Source organism: Rattus norvegicus, chromosome 8 (genome assembly GCF_021556685.1).
Source record: "Rattus norvegicus strain SHRSP/BbbUtx chromosome 8, alternate assembly SHRSP_T2T, whole genome shotgun sequence".
In the NCBI taxonomy this organism is placed as follows: domain Eukaryota; kingdom Metazoa; phylum Chordata; class Mammalia; order Rodentia; family Muridae; genus Rattus; species Rattus norvegicus.
The window spans coordinates 79124084-79142157 of NC_141541.1; the positions used below are offsets into that span (position 1 = coordinate 79124084).

The following is an 18074-nucleotide window of genomic DNA, read 5'->3' on the forward strand; positions in this document are numbered from 1 at the left end:
TGGCATCCTAAGAGAGTATACAGCCTATTTTACTTCTTTGATCTGCTTCTTTTAGGTTCCCATTATTTACACATCCATTTCGAATTTCTCACTATTGGTTATGCTTTTTCATTCAGTTCTTTGATTTTGGTTTTAATAGAAGGTCTATATTTTGCCAATTGTGATTCCTTGTACATCCTAAGCAGGGAAATTATAACTTGGTATGGCGAGAAGGTCATTGGCTGGCTAAATAAAGATGACTGGTTTAGACTCAGACTCTGGTTTTATTTGTGCGATATTCATCTTACTCTTCTCTGACTTGTGAAATTATTAAACTTACATTTTCTGCTTAATTTGTGGTATTTTTTTGCCTTTGTTTCCAGTCTCTAGAGCCCTAGAACTTGTGGATGATGCTTGGGGTGCACGGAGCTGACTCTGTCTTGTACTTCTGTAAAACTGTTCTGCTTATTCTTTATGTACGTCAGTGTGATGCATGTTGAGCTTCTAAAAGGTGATTTGAAGAAAAACAACTTTTCTCTTTTAAAAAACTATGCTAGTGCACTAGTGAAGGCCTCAGTAAATATACTTGCTGCTAAGCCTGATGGCCTGAGACCATTATCTGGGACCCACATGATTCAAGGAGAGAACAGAATCTCAAAAGTGTCTTCAACCTTTACACATGTACACACTCACGCATGTACACACACAAGTAAATGGTATGAAATGTAATAAAAGTATACTAGTGAATGCAAACTTTATAAGTCACTTATAATATTTGATGTTCACATTGACAACTTACCTTTTTATTTTATTCTTCAATTAGCATGTAAAACAATGTTTTTGTTAAAACCTTTACATGTGGACATCATGTGTATTGCCCATATTCACTCCTACTTTCTAGTAATAGAAAGAAAATATAGATTGAGCGACTATCTCAAGCATCTTTATAAGCGGACAGAGAAAATGAACATCTGGAGATGTCTCTTGAATGCTGTGTGGTTTAAATGAGAAATATTTCCCATAGGTTTATGTGTCCCGTACCTGGTCCCAGTTGGTTTGGGGAGGTTATGGCCTTCAGTTTTCTTTTCAGAGTTGTTCTGCTGGTCTAGGTCCTTTGCATTTCCATCATGTTAGAGCTGCCTTGTCAGTGTCTGTAGAAAAACTTGCTATTTTGAAGGAGACTGGCATATCTTCAGATAATTTGGAAAGTTAATAGCTTTTTGGAAGGAGTGTTAAGTCTTGATACTCAGAACTTCATGTTCTAAGCACACTGCGTGCTAAGCATACATTCTTCCACACTGTATACCCAGCCCAACAACACTATGGCGTCTTCATATCCTGAATCTGATACCTCCATTTATTTAAGTCTTCTCTAGTTTCTTTGAATTTTTTTTTCTAAATAGTTTTCAGTATAGAGATATGATACATCTTTTGTTGAATTGACTCCCAAGCACTTTAAAAATGCTTTTGTACAGAGAGCAAGATGTTCATCTTAGGGTTGTAGCATTTTTTTTTTCATCTTTATTAACTTGGGTATTTCTTATTTACATTTCGATTGTTATTCCCTTTCCCAGTTTCCTGGCCAACATCCCCCCAACCCCTCCCCCTCCCTTCTCTATGGGTGTTCCCCTCCCCATCCTCCCCCTATTACAGCCCTCCCCCCAACAATCACGTTTACTTGGGGGTTCAGTCTTGGCAGGACCAAGGGCTTCCCCTTCCACTGGTGCTCTTACTAGGCTATTCATTGCTACCTATGAGATTGGAGCCCAGGGTCAGTCCATGTATAGTCTTTGGATAGTGGCTTAGTCCCTGGAGGGTTGTAGCATTTATGATGCTGACCTGGGAGTGAATTAAAAATGGGTGATGTTCCAAACTAGATAAGATGGATGAAGCAAAGAAGTGCAGGCTAACAGGAACCAGATGTAGATCTTTCCTGAGAGACACAGCTAGAATATGGCAAATACGTAGGCAAATGCCAGCAGCAAACCACTGAACTGAGAATGGGACCCCCATTGAAGGAATCAGAGAAAGGACTGAAAGAGCTTGAAGGGGCTCGAGACCCCATATGAACAACAGTGCCAACCAACCAGAACTTCCAGTGACTAAGCCACTACCCAAAGACTATACATGGACTGACCCTGGGCTCCAATCTCATAGGTAGCAATGAATAGCCTAGTAAGAGCACCAGTGGAAGGGGAAGCCCTTGGTCCTGCCAAGACTGAACCCCCAGTGAACGGGATTGTTGGGGGGAGGGCAGTAATGGGGGGAGGATGGGGAGGGGAACACCCATAGAGAAGGGGAGCGGGAGTTGGGGGATGTTTGCCTGGAAACCGGGAAAGGTAATAATTAATAATTGAAATGTAAATAAGAAATACCCAATTTAATAAAGATGGAGAAAAAAAAAGAATTGGTAAAGGGGTGGATGGGGGAAACACCCGTATGAGGGAGGTGGATGGGATGGGGGCCTTATGAACAGGAAACCGGGAAATGGAATAACATTTGAAATGTAAATAAAGAAATATATCTAATAAAAAAAATGGGTGATGTTGAGAAAGGCAAGAAGATTTTTGTTTAAAAGCGTGCCCCGTGCCACACTGTTAAAAGAGAGGCAAGCATGAGACTGGACCAAAGCTCCATGGTCTATTTGGGCAAAAGACAGGTCAAGCTCCTGGCTTCTCTTATACAGATGCCAGCAAGCACAAAGTCATCACCTGGGGAGAGGATACTCTGAGGGAGTATTTGGAGGATCCCAAAAAGTACATCCCTGGAACAAAAATTAGCTTCACTTAAAGGGTTGTGAAAGGGTAACCTAGTAACTTAGCTTAAAAAGGCTATTAACAAGTAATTCTGCTGCCTTATTTATTACAAAACAAATGTCTCTTGGGTTTTAAAGTAAACCATAATTTAATACATACACTAAAATTCAGATCATGAATGGCTGAGTGTTTTTGTTGTACAGTCCTGATTTAAGTAAAACTGACAAGGTAAAGTAGATATGATCTTTTTAAAAGTAACAATCCCTGTTGCTAACACTGCTTTCCCTTTCTCACGATAAAAGTGAACTTAATTAGTAATGTTCTACTTTCCACAAAGATGGGGGTGTCACCTCAAACCTATTGAATGGTTTTACAATAACATTTATAAGACTGGGCATATGAATATGTTTAAACACTAGGAAAATTCTATCACTATCTTAAAAACAGAAATTACCTGGGTTTCCGTTTGTATTCATTAGCCTGTTACAAGCAATGGTTAAATGTCAGGAGGGCAACTATCCTGGACAGTACAGATTTAATTAGAATTCCCTATGTCAAGGATGTTGTCTTTTACCACTGAATGGCACTTTCTGTGTTTTTTGTATAGTATCAAATAAAGAGTATTTAACATTTAAAAAAATATCCTTGTATCTGAGAATGGTGGCACACATCTTGAATTTCCCAGCACTTGGGAGGCAGAGGCAGGTAAACCTTTTGATTTCAAAGCTAGCCAGGGCTATATAGTAAGACCTCGTCTAATAAAACAAAACAAAACCCCCATATAAAAAACAGACAGACAGACAGATACACATACATACTAATTCAAATTGTTTCTTAAATTTCCTCTTTCATGTGTTTGCTTCTAGATATAAAAACTGGCTTGTGGGGTTTGTTTTAGTTTTGATATGTTAGCTCTGTGTTTTATGACTCTGTTAGTTTCACTATTATTAGTGTCCAGTAGATGATTTTATTTCATTTTCAAATAAAAGTATGCCTATTTCCTTGTTTATATACTGAGTTATTGTGCTAACTGGTACCTTCATTTAGTGTTGAAGAGAATTGGCAAGTGCAAAAATCTATTTATTTCTACTTTAGGGGAAGAATGATATATAGGCAATATTTTGTTAGGTCAAGGAATCTCTGACTCTTGTTTCCTATCAGTTTTTATCTTTCAGTTACTTTTTCTGCAAGTAATAATGTGATTGTATGGTTTTCTCCCCTTTGAATAAAATGAGTTACATTGCTTTTTAAATGTAAACCTATCTTACTCCTGAATAAGCTAAGCTGATCATGAAATATTTTTTTTTTTTTTTTTTTTTTTTTTTTTTTTTATTAACTTGAGTATTTCTTATATACATTTCGAGTGTTATTCCCTTTCCCGGTTTCCGGGCAAACATCCCCCTCCCCCCTCCCCTTCCTTATGGGTGTTCCCCTCCCAACCCTCCCCCCATTGCCGCCCTCCCCCCAACAGTCTAGTTCACTGGGGGTTCAGTCTTAGCAGGACCCAGGGCTTCCCCTTCCACTGGTGCTCTTACTAGGATATTCATTGCTACCTATGGGGTCAGAGTCCAGGGTCAGTCCATGTATAGTCTTTAGGTAGTGGCTTAGTCCCTGGAAGCTCTGGTTGCTTGGCATTGTTGTACTTTTGGGGTCTCGAGCCCCTTCAAGCTCTTCCAGTTCTTTCTCTGATTCCTTCAATAGGGGACTTATTCTCAGTTCAGTGGTTTGCTGCTGGCATTCGCCTCTGTATTTGCTGTATTCTGGCTGTGTCTCTCAGGAGACACATCCGGCTCCTGTCGGTCTGCACTTCTTTGCTTCATCCATCTAGTCCAATTGGGTGGCTGTATATGTATGGGCCAAATGTGGGACAGGCTCTGAATGGGTGTTCCTTCAGTCTCTGTTTTAATCTTTGCCTCTCCCTTCCCTGCCAAGGGTATTCTTTTTCCTCATTTAAAGAAGGAGTGAAGCATTCACATTTTGATCATCCGTCTTGAGTTTCGTTTGATGAAATATTTTTATTAAGGTGCTTTTCTGGTTTCTCTGATTAAATACCTGATAAACAGTTTAAGGGAAGGAGGATTTCTCTGGGCTCATGGTTTGAGGGTATATCATGACAGGGAAGACACAGCAGCAGGAGTAGCTCATGACAAGTGATAGCAGGAGTACTAGGCTGCTTGCTTACACATCTACAGACTAGGAAGCCAGAACCAGACCTGGGCCTCAGTGATGAGGCCCCATAACCCAAAGATTCTCTACTCCCAAAACAGAAGCATCACCAGAAAAGGTGGTGGTAGGAGGCACCGTTCTCGTTCAGACCACATGATCTTTTTTTATATTGCCATTTCCTTCTTGTCCTTTTCTGTGTTATTTGTTTTCTAATAATGCTAATATGCTCTCTAATTCAGTGGTTCTCGACCCATGGATTGGGACACCTCGGGGTCGCATATCAGATATCCTACATATCAGATATTTACATTACAATTTATAACAGCAAAATTATACTTGTGAAGTAGCAACAAAGTAACTTTGTGGTTGGGGGTCACCATAACATGAGGAACTATATTAAAGGATCACAGCATCCAGAATGTTGAGAGCCAATGTTCTAATTCTTGAACATGGTTATATTACATATGTAGTAAACTTCTCTTCTAGTTTCATCACCTTTGTTCTTCCCTTTCTCTTTCTTCCTGTTTGCTTTTTCTGTTTCCTCTTCTCTTTCTTCCCCCTTCCGTCTTCTCCTCACTATCACACTCTCTCCTTTTTTGATATGGTCTTACTGTGTAGCACAGGCTGGCCTACACCTTTATGTGTAGATCAGGCTGGCCTTGATATCATAGATCCTCCTGATGTGCCTCCCAAGTGCTGGGATTAAAGGCATGTGCCACCACATGCAAGTATTATCGCTTGTAGTTTGTCTGCCCTCCCAGCCTGGTTTGCTGCTGGGGATTGGACTCATGATAGACAAGTGCTCTGCCACCATTGAGCTATCCAGTCCTTGATGGGGCTTGTCCTCTTATTTATTTCATGATTTTTATAGTTTGAAGGCAGGGGCACAATTGTGATGGCATTTATCTGTATAGCCCAAGCCTGAAATGTGTTACATAGCTACCATGTCTTGTGCCTTGTGTTTTTTTTTCTTTATCCACTCCCCCGCTCCACCCTCAGCACTTCCTCTTTCTCTTCTTCTTATTCCTGTTCTTAGGTTATTTTGTGTGTGCAGGTGTTTTATTTGTATAGCATGTTCACGCTGTGCCCTCAGAGGCCAGAAGAGAAGATCCCTTGGACTGGAGTTACAGATGGTTGTGAGCTGCCTTGTGGGTGCTAGGGATTGAACCTAAGTGTCCTTGACAAGCAACCAGTGTTCTTAAACATTAAGCCATTGCTGCAGCCCCATTGTGTTGTATCTTAAGGTTGTCTTTGTTTTGTTTTGTCCCTTTCTGTGTCACCGGGCTAAAATAGAGGGCCTTGTGGTGCTAGGTAGTGCTTTATCACTGAACTATACTCATGGACATTAAGATGTTAATTTACATTTAGGTTTTTGAGTAAGGAATAAGTTCATATATTTCAAATCTAGATGGTGCAGAAGAGTAAAAGAGACAATCTCCTTCCGTTTCCTATCCCCAGCTAGTCATTTTGAAGTACAAGCTGATCCTTACTTTTAATTTCTTTTATATCCTTCAGGTCATTTGGCATACTTTTGGATACTGTCTTTCACACAAACATGTTCTTTGTAGAAATATATATATATATAATATATATATACATGTATGTTTATACATAATCTTTACTATTTTAAAGACTATAATATGGGCTGGAAAGTTGACTCGGAAGGTAAGAGCACTTTTTTCTTGCAGAGAACCCATGTTTGAGTCCCATTACCAACGTGGTGGCTTACAAACATCTGTAATTTCAATTCTAGAGGATCTAGTACCCTTTTTGTACTTCTGCAGGTATCAGGCAAACATGGTGCACAGACATACTTATAGGCTAAAACCCACTCATTTACATAAAATAATAAAAGTTGAAAAAAATTTTTAATTTTTTATTAGATTTATTTCTTTACTTACATTTCAGATGTTACTCCCCTTCCCGGTTTCCTGTCCATAAGCCCCCATTCCTCCCCTCCCCCTCCCCCATGTAAGTATTCCCCTTATATATCCCCCTTATTGTCCTCCCTTATTGCCCTCCCCCATATTCCCCTCTACTGGTGGTCCAACTTTGGCAGGACTAAGGGCTTCTCCTTCCACTGGTGCCCCAACAAGGCTATTCTCTGCTACATATGCAATTGGTGCCCTGGATCAGTCCATGTATAGTCTTTGGGTAGGAGTTTAGTCCCTGGGAGCTCTAGTTGGTTGGCATTGTTGTATTTAATGGGGTTGCAAGCTCCTTCACCTCTTTCAATACTTACTCTAATTTCCCCCAAGGGGGTCCTATTCTCAGTTTGGTGCTTTGCTGCTAGCATTGACCTCTGTATTGGACATGCTCTGAATGTGTCTTTCAGGAGAGATCTATATTCGGTCCCTTTCAGCATGCATTTTTTAGCTTCATCAATCTTATCTAGTTTTGGTGGCTGTATATATATGAGTCACATGTGGGGCAGGCCCTGAATGGCCATTCCTTGAGTTGCTGCTCTAAACTTTGCTTCCATATCCCCTCCTATGGATATATTTTTTTCCCCCTTTTAAGAAGGAGTGGGAACATCTGCCCTTTGCTCATCCTTCTTCTTGAGCTTCCTGTGGTCTGTGGATTGCATCTTGGGTAATTTGAGCTTTTTGGCTAATATCCACTTATCAATGAGTGCATACCAAGTGTGTTTTTCTGTGACTGAATAACCTCACTCACGATGATATTTTCTAGTTCATTCCATTTGCCTATGAATTTCATGAAGTCATTGTTTCTGATAGCTGAGTAGTACTCCATTGTGTAGATGTTCCACAGTTTTTGAATCCATTCCTCTGTTGAAGGGCATCTGGATTCTTTCCAGCTTCTGGCTATTATAAATATAGCTGCTATGAACATAGTGGAGCTTGTGTCTTTGTTGTATGTTGGGGCATCTTTTGGGTATATGGCCAAGAGAGGTATAGCTGGGTCCTCAGGTAGTGGAGTTCAATGTTCTGAGGAACCTCCAGACTGATTTCCAGAGTAGTTGTGCCAGTTTGCAATCTTACCAACAATGGAGGACTGTTCCTCTTTCTCCACATCCTCTCCAACATCTGCTGTCACCTGAGTTTTTTATCTTAGCCATTCTGACTGGTGTGAGGTGGAATCTCAGGGTTGTTTTTATTTGCATTTCCCTGATGACTAAAGATGTTGTACATTGGCTTTTTGGCCATTTGATAATCCTCAGCTGAGAATGTTTTGTTTAGCCCTGTACCCCATATTTTAATAGGTTATTTGGCTCTTTGGAGACTAACTTCTTGAGTTCTTTTTATAATTTGGATATTAGCCCTTTATCAGATGTAGGATTGGTAAAGATCCTTTCCCAGTCTGTTGGTTGCCGTTTTGTCATGATGACATTGTCTTTTGCATTACAGAAGCTTTGCAGTATTATGAGGTCCCATTTGTCGATTCTTGATTTTAGAGCATGAGCCATTGGTGTTTTGTTCAGGAAATTTTCCCCAGTGCCCATGTGTTCGACACTCTTCCCCACTTTTTCTTCTATTAGTTTGAGTGTATCCGGTTTGATATGGAGGTCCTTGATCCACTTGGACTTAAGCTTTGTACATGGTGATAAGAATGGATCCAATTTCATTCTTCTACATGCTGACCTCCAGTTGAACCAGCACCATTTGTTGAAAAGGCTATCTTTCTTCCATTGGGTGGTTTTAGCTCCTTTGTCAAAGATCAAGTAACCAGAGGTGTGTGGGTGCATTTCTGGGTCTTAAATTCAGTTCCACTGATTTATCTGCCTGTCTCTGTACCAATACCATACAGTTTTTATGACTATTGCTCTGTAATACTGCTTGAAGTCAGGGATGGTGATTTCCCCAGAAGTTCTTTTATTGTTGAGTATAGTTTTTGCTCTCCAGGGTTTTTTGTTATTCCAAATGAATTTGCAGATTGCTCTTTCTATCTCTATAAAGAACTGAGTAGGAATTTTGATGGGGATTACATTGAATCTGTAGATTGCTTTTGGCAAAATGGCCATTTTTACTACATTAATCCTGTCAATCCATGAGCATGGAAGATCTTTCCATCTTCTGAGATCTTCCTCAATTTCTTTCTTCAGAGACTTGAAGTTCTTGTCATACAGATCTTTTACTTCCTTGGTTAAAGTCACACCAAGATATTTTATATTATTTGGGACTATCGTGAAGGGTGTCATTTCCTTAATTTCTTTCTCACCCTGTTTATCCTTTGAGCAGAGGAAGGCTACTGATTTGTTTGAGTTAATTTTATACCCCAACACTTTGCTGAAGTTGTTTATCAGGTTAAGTAGTTCTCTGGTGGAACTTTTGGGGTCACTTAAGTACACTATCATATCATCTGCAAATAGTGATATTTTTATTTCTTCCCTTCCAATTTGTATGACTTTGACCTCCTTTCGCTGTCGGATTGCTCTGGCTGGGACTTCTAGTACTATATTGAATTAGTAGGGAGAGAGTGGGCAGCTTTGTCTAGTCCCTGATTTTAGTGGGATTGCTTCAATTTTCTCTCCATTTAGTTTAATGTTAGCTACTGGTTTGCTGTATATTGCTTTTACTATGTTTAGATATGGGCCTTGAATTCCTGATCTTTCCAGGACTTTTATCGTGAAGGGGTGTTGAATTTTGTCAAATGCTTTCTTAGTATCTAATGAAATGATCATGTGGTTCTTATCTTGGAGTTTGTTTATATAGTGGATTACATTGATGGATTTCCATATATTAAACCATCCCTGCATCCCTGGGATGAACCCTACTTGATCATGATGGATGATTGTTTTGATGTGTTCTTGGATTCAGTTTGCAAGAATTTTATTCAGTATTTTTGCATCAATATTCATAAGGGATATTGGTCTGAAGTTCTCTTTCTTTGTTGGGTCTTTGTGTGGTTTTGGTATAAGAGTAATTGCGACTTCATAGAAGGAATTTGGTAGTGCTCTGTCTGTTTCAATTTTGTGGAATAGGGGACAGTATTAGTATGAGGTCTTCTATGAAGGTCTCACAGAATTCTGCACTGAACCCATCTGGACCTGGGCTCTTTTTGGTTGGGAGACTTTTAATAACTGCTTCTATTTCTTTAGGAGTTATGGGTTTGTTTAGATGGTTAATTTTTTCCTGATTTAACTTTGGTACCTGGTATCTGCCTAGAAAATTGTCCATTTCCTCAGGATTTTCCAGTTTTGTTGAGTATAGGCTCTTGTAGTAGGATCTGATGATTTTTTTAATTTCTTCAAATTCTGTTTTTATGTCTCCCTTTTCATTTCTGATTTTGTTAATTTGGATACACTCTCTGTGACCTCTGGTTAGTCTGGCTAAGGGTTTATCAGTCTTGTTGATTTTTCTCAAAGAATCAGCTCCTGGTTTTGTTGATTCTTTGTATAGTCCTTTTTCTTTCTACTTGGTTGATTTCAGCTCTGAGTTTGATTATTTCCTGCCTTACACTCCTCTTGGGTTTATTCATTTCTTTTTGTTCTAGAGCTTTTAGGTGTGCTGTCAAGCTGCTGACATATGCTCTCTCCTATTTTTGCAGGCACTCACAGATATGAGTTTTCATTGTGTCCCATAAATTTAGGAATGTTGTATCTTCATTTTCATTAAATTCTAAGAAGTCTTTAATTTCTTTCTTTATTTCTTCCTTGACCAAGTTATCATTGAGTAGAGCATTGTTAAACTTCCATGTATATGTGGGCTTTCTGTCCTTATTGTTGTTATTGAAGACCAGTCTTAGTGCGTGGTGATCTGGTAGGATGCATGGGATTACATCTATCTTTCTGTATCTATTGAGGCCTGTTTCGTGACAGATTATGTGGTCAGTTTTGGAGAAGGTTCCATGAGATGCTGAGAAGAAGGCATATTTTTTTTGTTTAGGGTGGAATGTTCTATAAATATCTGTTAAATCCATTTGGTTCATAACTTCTGTTAGTTTCTCTATGTCTCTGTTTAATTTCTGTTTCCATGATCTGTCCATTGATGAGAGTGGGGTCTTGAAATCTGCTATTATTAACGTGTGAGGTGCAATGTGTGCTTTGAGCTTTAGTAAGGTTTCTTTTATGAATGTAGGTGCCCTTGCATTTGGAGCATAGATATTTAGGATTGAGAGTTCATCTTGGTGGATTTTTTTCTTTGATAAATATGAAGTGTCTTTCCTTATCTTTTTTAATGACTTTTGGTTGAAAGTCAATTTATTTGATATTAGAATGGCAACTCCAGCTTGTTTCTTTTAGCTATTTGCTTGGAAAGTTGTTTTCCAGCCATTTACTCTGAGGTAGTGTCTGTCTTTTTCTCTGAGGTGTGCTTCCTGATGCAGCAAAATGCTGGGTCCTCTTTACGTATCCAGTCTGGTAGTCTATGTCTTTTTATTGGAGAATTGAGTACATTGATGTTGAGAGATATTAAGGAATAGTGATTGTTGCTTCCTGTTATTTTCGTTGTTAGAGGTGGAATTATGTTTGTCTCTCTTTTGGTGTCACTGCAAGGAAATTATATTCTTGCTTTCTGTATGGTGTAGTTTCACTCCTTGTGTTGGAGTTTTCCATCTATTATCCTTTGTAGGGCTGGATTTATAGAAAGATATTGTATAAATTTGGTTTTGTCATGGAATATCTTGGTTTCTCCATTTATGTTCATTGAAAGTTTTGCTGGATACAGTAACCTGGGCTGGCATTTGTGTTCTCTTAGGGTCTGTATGACATCTGTCCAGGATCTTCTGGCTTTCATAGTCTCTGGTGAGAATTCTGGTGTAATTCTTATAGGTCTGCCTTTATATGTCACTTGACTTTTTCCCTTACTGCTTTTAATATTCTTTCTTTGTTTTGTGCATTTGGTGTTTTGACTATTATGTGACGGGAGGAATTTCTCTTCTGGTCCAATCTATTTGGAGTTCTGTAGGCTTCTTGTATGTTTATGGGCATCTCTTTCTTTAAGTTAGGGAAGTTTTCTTCTATAATTTTGTTGAAGTTATTTACTGGTCCTTTGAGTTGGGAGTCTTCACTCTCTTCTATACCTATTATCCTTAGGTTTGATCTTCTCATTGTGTCCTGGATTTCCTGTATGTTTTGGGCTAGGAGTTTTTTTGCCTTTTACATTATCTTTGACAGTTGTGTTGACATTTTCTATGGTTTCTTCTGCCCCTGAGATTCTCCCTTCTATTTCTTGTATTCTGTTGGTGATGCTTGTATCTATGGCTCCTTGTCTCTTCCTTTGGTTTTCTATATCTAAGGTTGTCTCCCTTTGTTATTTCTTTATTGTTTCTATTTCCATTTTCAATTTGTTCACCTGTTTCATTGTGTTTTGTAATTCTTTCAGGGATTTTTGTGTTTCCTCTCTGATGGCTTCTACTTGTTTACTTGTATTTTCCTGCATTTCTTTAAGGGAGTTCTATATATGCTATTTACTTTTATATTCCTATAAGAGACTATGACTAAGGAAACCTCACTGATTCAGAGTTATCTATATCATTATTGTGGTCCCACTTTCTGCCTTGCTGCTGGGTTGTGGGAATGTCACTTGAGTAAGCAAAATGGGAGATACTAGATTACATTTTACCCTAAGCCACCATTGGGTTATGGGCTTGTGGAAGTGTTTATGTACTGCTCAGGGGTTGGGAGAATGCAACCCAGGCTGGAAGCTTCAGCTAGAGTGAGAAAGGACATAGACTGAGGTCGAAGATGGAATTCCCCGACTCTTGGACATCCAGACTCTGCTGGAAATAGTGAGGAGAGGTGCCTTCTGTGAGAGACTTAACAAGGCTCTATAAATAAAGACTTTTTCTATGCTCCCCGAGGCGGTTCTTGATGAGAGAGACAGTTCAAGCTTATCCATACTGTTTATTGCCTGTTCATCATGGGGAGTGGTTACATACCACTTCCTCAGAGTGGACTAAGAATATCCTGGTTGAAAAGGTTATTGGCTAAACCCTTAAGACCCATCTAGGTACCTCATTGACGTGGAGAACTCTGTCCTGGTCTTCAGAACCACTAGTCACATTCCTGTGTGAGGAGTGTGGTCATGTCTGTCAGGCCAGGAGTCTGATAGGGAGCAGGAAAACTCCTTACAAATAAGGAGTGTTTACAATTTCTTCCTAAAGTTAATTTTCAAGAATGGGTCACAGAAGTTCGGAAAATAGTTTCTTTACATTTTTATTGAAAAATATTTCATACAGTATATTTTGATCATAATTTTACTCTTCACTGAGCTCTTTCCAGATCTCCCCTCTATCTCTACACACCCAACTAATCTATTTCCCTTTTTCTCTTTCAAAAAAACAAAACAAGAAACAAAAGTAAGAAGAAGAAACAAAAAACTTAAACCTCTCAAATCCATAGAACAAAATCTAAACAAGTAAAAGTCTAATAAGACAAAAAATGGAGTAAACAATGCAAAATAAAACAGAAGTTGACAAAAATACCATTGACTTTATTTTGTGTTAACCAACTTACTCCTGGGTTTGGGGCCTGCCCTCAAGTGTGGCTAATACACCCAGAGAGACTCCATTGGAGAAAACAGATTTTCCCTTTGTCAGTGGCTATCAGTTTCAGATAGTTTCTTGGTTAGGGGTAAGACCCTGTGTCTACTTCCCCCCTCTCAGTCTTATCTGGCTTGAACTTGTACAGGTTTTGTGCATGCTACCACAGCTACTGTGAGTTCATATGTGCATCAATCCTGTTGTGGCTGGAAGACACGATTTCTTTGGATTCTTCCATCACTTCTGGCTCTTAGAATCTTTTTTGCTTATCCCATTTAGGATGATAAAGCATTTAGGACTGAATGCTCTGTGCATTGTCCATTTGTGGGTCTCTGTTAAATCCCATCTACTGCAAGAAGATGTCTTTCTGATGATGGTTGAACAAGGGTCTGATCTGTGGGTATAGCAGTATGTCATTGAGTCATTACTGCCATTTTCCTTTAGCAAAGTAGTAGTAGTAGTTTTATTTATTCCCTTGTGCCTGTGACCTATCTAGTCTCATGTTCTTGACCACTTTAGTAATACCAGGTATGGGTTACATCTCACTGAATGGGCTTTAAATCCAATCAGAAAGTGGTTGGTTGCTGCAATAATACATGTGCCAATATTGCACTACTTTATCTTGTAGAGAGGTTACCATTGTAGGTCACAGGGTTTGTAGCTGGGTGATATTGATGATTATCTTTCTCCTTCCATAGCCTGCAAAGTACATTCCAGTATCATCAATGCTAGTCATTGGAAGTGAAGCTTCTCATAATTCATAGAAGTGTTGACTTCAGCAATAAGGTTGTGGAGAATAAGCAGTAGCCTTGGCAATAGCCTATGACGTTTGGAGGTTTCTGTAAAGCCCCTTACGCCAGTGACTCAACAAGGTGCAACCCATTTCTAGCATTGGAGGTTTTACTGGTGGCATAAGATGTCTAGTTGGAGCATTGCTTCTTATTATTTAGTGACTCTCATTTGAATGTATTGTAGGAAGCTTTTGTAGTAGTAGGATTCTATATGGTTTTTCAGGGGTTTAGTGTTAGTTGTACTATGCCATATTCCTTTCTTTACCCTTATCTTCCAGCTCCTTCCTTATTTAATCCTCATATTCTACTTAACCCTTTTGTCTCTTTTATAACACTATATTCTATTTACTCTTTATTGAGATCCTCTCTCCCTATTTGTCCTTTACTGAGTACCTAACCTCTGTGGTTGTTCAAGTTGAAGAATATATATTTCGAGCTTAAATGCTAACTTGTACATGTAAGAGTAAAGTATACAACATTTGTATTTTGGGGTATGGATTACCTACAGATTTCACAATTAAAAACGTCTTAATGACTGAATATTTCATTATGTAATGTACTACATTTTCATTATTCATTTATCAGTTGATGGACATCTAGACTACTTCTGCTTTCTAGCTATTATGGATAGAGCAGCAGTGAGCATGGATGAGCAGTTATCTCTGTAGTGGGATGTAGAGTCCTTTGGGTATATGCTTGAGTGGTATAGCTGGGTTTTGACATAGATTGATTCCCAGCTTCCTGAGGAACCACCACACTGATTTCCATAGTGGCCATACCAGTCTGTATTTGCACTAGCAGTTAAATAAGTGTTTCTTTTCCCTCACATCAATATGTAAATTCTTTATTTTCATTGATGTAGGGAACAAACTCATACCCCTTAAACATGATAATAAGATACTTTACCTCTTAGCTATACCTTAAGCCCTACAGTTTACTTACTAATATTAGTTAATTCAACTTGGGAACAGCAAAATGAAAGTGATGCAGAGGACAGATAGAAGCACAGAGCTTCCATACCCTTTCCTCATGTATCACCTTTGTAGTACTCCCATGTATTAGCCACTGGTGGACACTCATCAATTTCACTGTGATAATGAAGTGACTGAACATGGGCTGACCCTTAGACAGCCTCAGGTTAATCTGATCATCCATTAGAAATGTCCAAGTGACTGAGGGCTGGAATTCTAGCCCTAGAGATCAGGGATTGCAAAGTGGATATGAAAATCTATAAAAATGTTACACAGTCCCTGATCAACCTGAGGATGTGTGTGGGTCCCATGTTCAGTCACCTCTTTATAGATTTTGATGTGATTAGAAATGGACTTTTGAATAGGGAGGAGGACACTCCTATCATTCAGGAGATCCCAGAGTTTATAGGGACTTGTCATAGGAAATGGCGACAGAGGCCATTTATTGAAGTCTGTTGTATGTATGCCACTGATTCTTTTTTTTTTTTTTTTTTTTTTCCTGAGCTGGGGACCGAACCCAGGGCCTTGTGCTTGCTAGGCAAGCACTCTACCACTGAGCTAAATCCCCAACCCCGCCACTGATTCTTTTAATCAGTTTTCCTAAGCAGAAGTTATACAGACTTATTTATGTCACAGATGAGTTTAGTGACTGGTGCAAATTTGTAATGTGTTTTAAACAAGGTTCCTTCTTGTTCTACCATTCAAAACATGCTTTAGAAGATAAACTGTTACCACACATCTGTTATATTTGTCATAAAGATCATGGAGTAGAAATTCTATTGTGTGTAGATTCCTGTAGCAATTATGGAAGTATGATATACTTTTAAGGGTTTAGTAATGACAGTTAAGTTGTTGTCATTTACCCACATTTCCTGCAGGCTAAGTATTGTGCTGACTTTATGTTATGATCTCTAAGCCTTAGAACAATCCCACAAGATGGGCAGAATTTATAATTTACTTTAGTTTCGTTTTGAGGCGTGGTTTCATTTCATAGTTCCACCTGCCCTGGAACTCACTCTATTTCCCAAATAGGTGAATTGTGTGACACAGTCCTTGTCTTGTGTACTTTCTTTTTAATAGTAAAAGAAGTCATATAGGATTTGGATCCTTAAAATTTCTTTTCCTGTCCCATTTTGCAGACAATTCAACCTACGAATGAAGAGGGACACTTCCCTTTTTAGTGATGAATTTAAAGTAGAAACGTCAAATAAAGTACTTGATTATGATACCTCTCATATTTACACTGGACATATTTATGGTAAGTTGGACTTTTATCTAACATTTTCTTTGATTTTTTTATTCTACACAAGGGAATATAAAGGATAAATATAGTCAGATATTTCAGAAAAGGTTGTTTAAATGCTGAGGAGAGGAAAGAAAGTGGCAGAGAAAGAATACCTTGTCATTTGACTGTCCAGAGTATCAAGAATTCTAGAAGACTCTAAGATCATTAAGAATCAAGCTTACCAATATGTTGGCCAGGGACTTTCCTTTAGAGATCCATAAAGGATGGAGAAAACATTCCACTGGCTCTCTGGTCCCTGGTTCAACTTTGATTTGTACCCTGGGGTGCATTGTGGACAGGACTCATGTATCTATGAGAAATGGGAGAAGAGATTGGCATCTGATCGCAGGTGGCTGGCTGACTCTTTAGAAGCCCATATCTGTTCTTGGGTTCATACTGTCCCTAAGTACTTCTGTCCCTAATATCAGTTGCTCAAAAAAAAACTTGTCAGTGAATTTCCAGCTTTGTTAAAACAAAAGCAAAAGAAAACGAAGATGGTCGTGGCTGTAAATTCTTCCTGCCTAGCCTTTTGTAGACTAGACCACTGCATGCAGCAGATGTACAGAGCTGGGAAGAGATGAGAGCTCTATTTAGAGTCATCTGTCTTGCCTGGCTTTAAGCCTCATGTTCCCATACCCAAGGCATGTAGGGGATTTTGTGAAGTTTGAAAATTTTAATTAATTAACTTAATCCAATATTTTTCTGTTTTTTTTTTTCTTTTTTTTCCGGAGCTGGGGACAGAACCCAGGGCCTTGCGCTTGCTAGGCAAGCGCTCTACCACTGAGCTAAATCCCCAACCCCTATTTTTCTGTTTTTAAACAAACTCTGAGGAGATAGATCAGGTCATCTTAGGCAATGGTCTTTGAGAATGAAGTCATCTGTGGACCCACTTTACATGATGTTTAATAGTGAATTATACAATGTACCACTTCTAAAATCTGTGACACTTTGGCTCTTGGTACTTCCAAGTTTAAGAGTTATTGTTGTTTTAGCTTCCTGTTTATTTGTTTTAGAGACAATATCTTGCTATGTAGCCTAGGCTGGCCTAGAACTAGCAAACCTCATACCTGTGTCTCATAAGTGATAAGACTATAAGCATGTACTACCTCATTCAATCAGAGTTCTCAAAAAACTTTCAATGATTTTTATAGCTTCTAATTTTTCAAGGAGGAAATAAATGGGGATTTCTAAGTTATATAAATAGAAAAACTTAAAAGGAAACTGACAGTGGAGGTCATCTTAGCCCAAAACAATATAACAAAGCCACCTAAGAAAAATTTCCCAGCCCCTTTCCTCCTTAAAATCCATTTTTTTTTCTTTTTTGACATTTGTAACAGATATCTCTTAGGAGTTTAAAATGTGCTGGGAGGCATAGTCACATACTTAACCCAATAGAAAGTTCATCAGACAGCAAAGTGGGACAGACAGGGAAGTCATAAGGAAACTAACATAATTCAGTCTTCTAGGCTGTTATAATTCTATAGTAATAATTACTAAAGACAGCCCTCAACTATTAACTCAAAAGTGGTCAAAATTTCCTTCTGTAAATGAGATTTTTTTCGCTCTTAAGTCATAACATTTAAAAAAATTAAATGCTTAAAGAGAAACTTTTAATTTTTTTATTATACTAGACAGATGATACATTTTTATAATTACCTGTAAACTGACCTGTTACTAAATTTTA

The 18074-nt window shown here is 38.6% G+C and overlaps 1 protein-coding gene across 1 annotated transcript in view; it reads left to right on the top strand.

Annotated features, from left to right (window-relative positions):
• Adam10 (ADAM metallopeptidase domain 10) overlaps positions 1–18074 on the top strand; it is a 125055-nt gene that overhangs the window by 43515 nt on the left and 63466 nt on the right. The window contains 1 exon segment of the mRNA NM_019254.1: positions 16245–16363. Coding sequence (NP_062127.1) covers positions 16245–16363 — 119 coding nt within the window.